The sequence below is a fragment of the Pteropus alecto genome, unplaced genomic scaffold (assembly GCF_000325575.1).
Source record: "Pteropus alecto unplaced genomic scaffold, ASM32557v1 scaffold131, whole genome shotgun sequence".
NCBI lineage: Eukaryota > Metazoa > Chordata > Mammalia > Chiroptera > Pteropodidae > Pteropus > Pteropus alecto.
In genome coordinates, this window is record NW_006434709.1 from 6,937,088 (window position 1) to 6,945,952 (window position 8,865).

The 8,865-nt window shown below is 36.9% G+C and overlaps 1 protein-coding gene across 4 annotated transcripts in view; it reads right to left on the reverse strand.

Annotated features, from left to right (window-relative positions):
- The window catches only part of UGP2 (UDP-glucose pyrophosphorylase 2), a 52,807-nt gene that overhangs the window by 32,983 nt on the left and 10,959 nt on the right, over positions 1-8,865 (reverse strand). For all 4 annotated transcript variants that reach the window (XM_015587626.2, XM_006909555.3, XM_025045145.1 and 1 more), the window contains exons 2-3: positions 4,245-4,372; positions 3,304-3,411 (exon numbers count right to left, since the gene is read on the reverse strand). In XM_015587626.2, coding sequence (XP_015443112.1) covers positions 3,304-3,411; positions 4,245-4,358 — 222 coding nt within the window. In that variant the 5' untranslated portion in view covers positions 4,359-4,372. The remainder of the gene's footprint in view (positions 1-3,303; positions 3,412-4,244; positions 4,373-8,865) is intronic.

The following is an 8,865-nucleotide window of genomic DNA, read 5'->3' on the forward strand; positions in this document are numbered from 1 at the left end:
AAATGCAGTATAATTGGCAAGCAGTACAGACAAGAGGAATTTTCACTTCAACATAAAAAGTGAGGGACTCTTCACAGTGAATGCTTAGGGGGAATTTTTATTTTTTTAGCTTGTTTTCTTTTTTACAACGAGCATGTAATTTTAAATCGTTTAAGAACTGAAACACATTTTTCACATAAGGGAATAAAAGTATTTCTAAATAGGAATTATGCTTAAGATTTTCTCCTTAGAATAAAATTTGAGGGACTCCCATAAGCTTAAGCCACCATAGATGGTACATAAATGAATGTGTGCAGTTATATTCCAATAAAACTACAAACACAGGCAGCGGAAGCCTTTGGGCTACTAGTAGTCTGTCAAACCGTTGCCCTAAATACCCTGTTTTTAAATCAGGATTAGATTACCTAAGATTACAAATACACAAGAGATAAATTACCTATACACAATTATTTCCACTTTATCAAGTCTTTTCTATACCTGCAGTGAGAAGTGCTACAAGCAACAGAAGTCAAAACTCTGACAAGAAAGGAGAGAAAGAAAGGTCAATATGTTAATAAAACCTACCTGCTTAGAGAATTACTTCATTTATTATTTTTTTATTTTAATATAGTTGGTATACAATATTATATTAGTTTAAGGTGAACAATATAGTGATTCAACATTTATATACCTTACAATATGATCATCACACTAATTCTAGTATGCATCTGTCATCATGTCAATTTACCACAATTCACCCATCCACCCATCCCCCTCCCCTATGGCAACCATCTGTTTGATCTCTATTTTTATGAGTCTGTTTTTGTTTTTTTTTGTTTTTTTTTGTGTTTTAGATTCCACATATAAGTGAAATCATACTGTATCTGTCTTTCTCTGACATTTCATTTAGCATAATACCCTCTAGGTCCATCCATGTTGTCTCAAATTGCAAGACTTGATTATTTTTTATTGCTGCATAAATTTCCATTGTATATATACCACATCCTCTTTGTCAATTCATCTATTGATGGACACCTAGGTTGCTTCCATATCTTGGCTATTGTAAATAATGCTGCAGTGAACACAGGGATGTATAATCTTTTCAAATTGCTGTTTTTGTTTTCTCTAAATACTGAGAAGTATAAAATTAATGGGTAGTGTGGTAGATCTATTTTTAGTTTTTTAGGACTCTCCATCTGTTCTTCTGCATTAACTAATCTGCTGTCAATTCCTTCTAATGTATTCTTCATTTCAGTTTTTGTATTCTTCATCTCTAATTGGTTCTTTATTACATTTTCTGTCTCTTTTTGAAGTGCTGAGTTCCATTCTACTCTCAAGCCTGTTGAGTATCCTTATGACTGTTTCTTTGAATTCTTTCTCAGGCAAAGTACTTATCTCCATTTCATTAGTTTTTCTCCAGAGTTTTCTCTTGTTCCTTCATTGAGGTTTATTAGTCTGTCTCTCCATTTTGCTTGATGTTCTGTGTTTGTTTCTATGAGTTAGATGAAATATCTATCACTTCCAATTTTTAAAAAGTTGCCTCTATCTAGACTGTGTGTCAGATGGTTTTGGTAGGCTGGTTGTAGTCTGGGCAGGCACATGTGGTGCATAGTGTGTTGCCTGGCCGGAAGGAGTGGGTTCCAAGTGGGGCAGCCTAGTTTGTGTGTGCTGGGAAGAGCTACTCAGTGCACATGCAGTATGCCCTGTTGCTTTGTCTGTTGCTTGAGCCAGGTCTGGGCATGGGTGCTCTGCATGTGTGCCTTGCAACACTCTCCAAGCTCTGCACTTTCTCTGGATGGGGCAGCCCTATGTGCCAGCACCGCTGCACTTGAGTTCCACACCTTCTCTGGGTGGGGCAGTCCCATGTGCACGTACAGCAGCGCCCCACTCTATGCCCTTTCTCTGTATGCAGGTACCATGGCGTTCTGCTGCCTTCACACTCTTGCTAGGCAGGGGACCCTGCGTGCATGTGCAGCCAGTGAGTGCACACAGCAGCTTCCTGCCATATCCGCTGGATCAATCTCTGGGTGGAGGGACCCCTTATACATACACTATGGTGCCCTTCTGTTCCTCCTAGCTCTAGGAGGGGTGGCTGGGATGTGCTATAGCAGCCATGCATGCTGGCCAAAAAACCTGAATGGAGCTCATGCCCACTATCTATGTGCTGGAGAAATGTAAACAATGGTACTCCTGGATAGTTCCCTCAGCTCCTGAGAACTCTTGCATTTCCTCGACCTTCTCTATGCAGAAGCTGTTCAACTGGCTCTCAGCTGTCCCTCAGGAGGAATTGCTCTAAATATAGGTATACTTTCAATGTGTTCCTGGGAGGGAGGGAGTCCAGCATCCTCCTACACCATCATCTTGGTTCTCCCTCTAGACAATTGCTTCATTTAAATCATCCATTCAGAAAACATTAGTTCAAGGCACATTAGTCCCCTGGCCTTAAAGACTAGTATGAAGACAACATAGGCATACAAACAACTAATACTAATTAGGCCGGCTAAGTGCCGCATGATGATAGAAATAACTGTTAACATCTGCAAAATGCTTCAGAGTTTAACTTTTTCCATATATGTTTCTTAATGAAGCCTCATAATGACCCTGAGACGTACATAAAGTACTTGGTATTATTCTCATTTTACACAAAGCTCATAAGCAGTAGAGCTAGAATCTGAACCTCTGATACCACCACACTACACCTCTTCAGTGTAGTTTTTTGCAAGGGGCTGATGATAGTGGTGGAGGTATATTTGGACTGGGCCTCAAAGAATAAGCAAAAATTTGATAGGTAAAGAGACCACAGCATTCCAAGGAAACAACATACATAGAAGTCTAGAAATACAATGTTTGAGAAGGAACTGCTGGGTTGGTTCCAATAAGGCAGGCAGGGGAAATATGGCTATTTGGGTTGAAAGCAGAGGGAAAGCTTTAAGGAGCTGACTTAGCATCTGCACACGACCCTACAGACAATAAGAAATCATATGGTTTGAGAGAGAAGAAAGAAAAAAACATAAATGAAGCTCTTATTGTGTTTGGTACTTTGCCAAAGAACTATCTCATAGTCAGGGATATTAATTTATGAGGTAGTATTAAAGGGAGATTAGACTTTCATTAAATCCTCTGCAGAACTGAAAAGATGGGTCTAACAGAAGGGAAAGTGGCAGAAGGCTACCTCTGTAATTTCAGCATAATGGGACAGCAAATACAAAGAAATATTCCTATCTGTCTGAAATGATGGTTCTTACAGGTACCTTACACTAACTCGAAAGTTAAAGCAATGTCCTAAATTACCTTAAATTTTCCTACATATTATCTAAAACTTACCGAATCTTCTGGAGGTCTCTGGATTTTTCCCCAATCCACAGAAGGTCCCTTTTCTTGCAAAAATCTATGAAACAGCTTACGAAATCCATCAAGGTCTTTTTTAGTGTGCTGTAAAAATAGAAGTCATCGTTACAACTAGCAGAATGCTTAATATTTAATAAAAAGTTATATATTATACACTTAAAATACTTTTCAATTAAATTCTAATGATATTATTAGAACAAGGAATTTTTTGTATTCCAATTTAAAACTAAAGAGGAAGAAAAGCTAATAGGAACCACACCTAAAGGAATACAAGCAAATAATCCTCCCCATCTCCTACCAGTATCATGTAATTTAAACACCATTTGGTCTACGGAAGTTCCAAACGGTCCTCTATATTTATTCACCAATATCTTTCTCTATTTATTTTAAGTAAAAATTAATCTTCACGAAAAGGATAGAAACAAACACAGCTAACCTCAAAACATTAAACAGAAATTAAAACTTGAAAATGAAAAGATAATCTATTGATTTATCAGTAGAAAAGTAAACATCTGCCTATTGTGGGACCTCTGTTATAGCTGACAAAATAGCACAGTTCTATCAGAATTGGCTCTTTGAAAAAGGCATGCAAGATATATGGTTGATAAACTAACTTTTCACAATTCTCACTGAATATTGATATCTATTTTTCCACTCAATGATGCCAAAACAAGAACAAATAAAGTGTAATTTCGTTCTGATTCTTTTAGACTTTAAAAACTTCCTAAAATTAAAAAAAGAAAAAGACAATGGTTTTACAATGGCCAAATGCTGAAAATCCTTAATTGTTGAGCAATTCTAATTTTTTTATGCTCATATTACATCTTGTGTTTATTTTAAGCTGGATGATCATCAGCAGCAATGGCAACTCAGCATGCGGATGGGTAAAAGCTTAAGAAGCATTGTAGAGTCCTTACCTCAAACTCATGCGATGGTGCTGTAATGAGTATTTTTTCTAGTTCCTTCTTCACAGATAATTCTAGCTCTTGTCGAATGACTTCTTGGAACTGAGAAGCGCCATCTTGAGACATTGCTTTGCTAAGATCTTCAAACAAAAATATACAACTATCAACTGAAAAATCAGATAGCCATTCACACATCTAGTAAGCTACAACTAATTTGTTTCTGGTGTTCCAGCTGATGAAAAGGGCTCAATCCTATAGTCTCATCATCCTCTCATAGAATTTCAGTAGTGTCTACTAATTAGGACTATATAATCACATGGGCTCAAATGTGACTGTTTGATACATCTATATGCTCTACTAATATATCTGAAACACTGAACAGTTTGGGGAACATGGGGCATGTGGAAGCTAAGGGATTAATCTTCATTTGAACACATAGTTCCATCTCTACTAATGTTTCCCTCTTAGCCATTAAAGCTAGAGAAAAATCAGCAAAATTGGAATAATGTTAATAAGGATATGTTTTATGGAACATGATCTCATGGAACTACTGCATCATAAAAGAACTGAAGGTGTCTGGCAAAACACTCCTTCTTCCAGGCCAGATGAAAAAATTAAGGAATCCTTTCCATTTTAGGACAGTCACTCAAGTTTCATATTCCTTACTAAAGAAGAACCCCTTGAGAGCTATTGGCTATTCCAAGGTGCCTCCACTTCCCTGGCATCAAAATTTTCACTTTAAAAGCAGGAGGACACAGGGCTGCCTCCCGCCCCTGGTCCTCAATTTCAAAAAAGACTTTTCAGTTCTATCTGTATCAGACAACACTATCAGGGCTTTTGGCATATCTGAGAATCTCTGTGGCACATAGATCTCGCTAAAGGTAGCAGAAATGCCTTTTAGGTGAAACCAACCAAAATATTTTTTAAAATATAGAAAAAGAAAACATCCCAGGCCCAAGTACCTTGGGAGAAAACTGCCAACACAGATGTTTTACACAGTTAAGTATCTAGATAGTCCCTTATTTTATAAATAGACAGGATAATTACTATCAGATTATTGTTCACCTCCCCCTTTATCCTCAATACTTAACTCAATTTTATTTTATAAATGTATTTGAAAAGCTTATGTCCATTTTGTTTGATAATTAATTAGTTCTATAAATGTTGGTTAATTCAGCAGAAATGTATTTCAATAAAGGTAAACACTCCCACATACCATAAATTCTTTCATTTGTTAGCTGAGTAGGAAACATTTATATAGACAGAATTGAGGCCAATGTAATCAATATTTTTAAGCTATTTTGAGAGCAGAAATTAGTAAATTTTGTTAATTTCTGAGGCAATTTATTCAATGTAGACATCCTCTCCCAAGTACCATGTTAACAGATGAGATATTTACTACAGCCCTTTAAAAATCTTTTATACACACTTTCCATCATATTAAAATCCAAGAGGGAAAAAAAGGAAATTTGGTGAGAGCACACAATCTAATCCTAAAATAGCCATTTTCTAACTGTGCTCTTTATACAAGCATAAACCACAATACAACCAAGTTTACAGACTCCAGTAAAACTACCAAAGTGACCCAAACTGAGGTTCATATAAATAAATTGTGAGCTAAGAAATGCCATAAGAAACACAAGTGTGCTCCACAAACAACCTAAAGATGTTTTGACTAGTAAGTAGCAATTTGATTATAATCTGTAAAAACCCAAGACAATGGATGAGCATGTTTTTCATAACTACGATAGGAAACTAAAAATCTCCAGAACATTTTAAACTAGAGTTAGTGTACTATCAACCATGTATGCTCAACTCTTGGCTGACTTAGCTATAATTTAAAATCTGTCACAGGTTAAATCCCCTACCCTGTCACCCCATGTATACCTGGGATGTATCTCCCCCAATCTTTAAGCCAACTCCCATATTAATGTTTAGAAGAAAACTGGAAGAAAAATCTAAATATAAAACCTCTAAATTAAAGAACATATGAATTATTTGATTCTGTGTCACAGACTGGTTAAAATAGATCAAGAAATTACTATATAATTATTTTCTAAAAATTTTTTTGTTAGTCTCAAAGACATCTATCTGCAGACTTGCTGCTTTGTTGTTGAAGTTAGACTCTGAAGGCCAGCACTCACAGTCACATTCCTAAAAAATAGTGACAGAAACATTTAACTTATATCCTGGGCAAACTCCAAATGAGATAAAACTAAATGTAACCACAAAGTTTAAAAATAACTATAGTAGCTGTCTGAGATTTGTCTGCATAAGGTCAAAGAAAAAAAAAAACAAAAAACCACCAAACTTTAGACTCTCTCTGTAGAATAATAGCCTATCACCGTACATGATTTAAGGTCAAAATACATAGAACCCATGTCAGCATCCTCCCTATCAAGCTAAGCTAAGAAAGGCTGGCTGAAAGACTCACATGTAATACTGCATGTGATCTTTGCTAGCTGCAGCAGGTCTAACCTCAAACACTGATTCAGTAAAACCGGACACAGACTCAAATACAAGTTGTGACAAACAGCCCTAACATTTAGTCCTATTTGTTTAACATGGTACCAAATGCAAACAAAGAACCATTTATATTCCTTCTACCCCCTCTACAAATATGAACAGCTTACACAACAAAAGAACATTGCAACAAGCCTATCACTTCTCCATCCACAGCTGCTTCCCTCTCCTTCACCTGGGTAAAGTGCTACTGTGAAGTTGTTTTGTAGTGATTAGAGAATAAGGAGGGGCTTTTAAGGAATAAGGAATACTCAAGAATAAGAAAGTGTGCTTAATCAAGAATAGTGTCTATCTTAAGCACCTAGCACAGCCCGTGAGGCACAAAGCTAGAAACCATTTCCCTCTGCAGTGACCTCCTTAGCCATCCTGAATTGTTAAAGAAAGGTCTGGAATTTCTGGTAGGAAAAAAAGTACAGACATCATAAGATTTCTTGGACTTAACGTTCTCAGGTTACACTTCTGGCAATGACAGCTGTGTTTCTAACAGAAAGTCAATTAAAGAATCCCCTGAATAACGTCTAACCTCTTAAAATGTTTTGTCCCTCACTTCCTAGCAATAAAGAATTGATTCTCCACAACTTAGAGTGAATTAGGAATCAAACATTTCATTATCTCAGTCACAAATCAAAACATTTTTAGAGATGAGAGGGAGCATTTAATCTACCTTCAACATTTTACAGATAGGAAAATGAGGATGAAATAGTTAAAATGACTTATCCAAGGTCACAGAGCAGGCTAATTATGGAGCCCAGAAACAAAGCCAATGTATCCTGAGCTGCAGCACAATCCAGTGAGGTAAAAATATCTTGCTCGTGTTTTCCTTCTAGTCTAGCTCTCTTTAATTCATGGCACAAAATCCCAAAATAACATTCTCCTCCAAAAGCATTTCCATTAGAATGTCTTGTTATACCCAGTGGGACAGATAGGAAACTCCCTACCTACTACATAAAACTGGGATTACCAGAAATGTCTCAGTAGACTTATTTACAATTTAGTCAATTTGGGATAGAACAGGCAGTACCACTTTTTTAGAAGTTTTCTCTTTATCTCAATTTCCAAATTCTTTTTTGTTCATAAGCACTAAAATTTCAACATCATGGACTTTCCTCTGTCCAACTGGAGCCAACAACAGACGGGAAAAAAAAAAAAAAAAAGAAAAAGAAAAGAAAGGAGCCAGAGAAAAGGCTAAAAATTAAGAGTTAGGAGACATTCAATCTAACAAGTGATTGTTTTCATTTCTTAATTCAGATATTTCATTTCAGGTATTTCATTTCATCCATTTCAGCAACTAAGAAGTATACATAATACCCTGTCCTGACATCCTCATACTGGCACATACAAAACAACTTCACGTTCTAAAGTAGAAAGCTAGTTTCACGATGCAAAGGCCATGGAAAAGCTGCAGAAAGAACACTAAGAGCAACGAAGAGGGTAAGAAGCCCTCCTCAGGCCACTGCCTATCATTCATTATTTCTGATCAGTCTCATTCTTCCCTGGAAACCCACAGTGAACTCAGAGAACTGGAGAGCTGACTTAACCAGGAAACAACTTGTGATCCAAGTAAATGTAAAATTCCAAGAATGTAGTGGCAACTGGAAATAACCAGGAATAAAGCTGAAGACATACACTGACTAGATTTATGACCAGCTGAAGCTAACTATCCTTTTCTGGGCTGCCACTGTCGGACTTTAACCTCAGTTATTTGTGAATATTCCTCCTTTGGATCTTTCTTCTTTGGATTCCATTACCCAATATTAACCTTACATCTTCTACATCTCTAACCAGGCCTGTTTCCATAACTCACTCTTCTTTCTTCTACTCCCTAGATTTCCTAAGATTCTGTCCCCAGACCATTTTCCCCCTCTATTCCTTTACCAATTTCCTTACTAATAACTCCCAAATATGTGCCTCTAATCTTGATCTTCATTCACAAGCTGCAGGCAAACACTCTCTATAGTCTTCTAGACCTTTTGCACCTGGGTACTCAAATGGGCACCTCAAACTCAACACGTCCAAACCATCTAAACTAAATGACCTCCTTGCCCTCCACGGCATTAGCATTCTACTGGTCACTCTTAGGGGACCTGGAAATCTCAGTCACAGTTGGCTC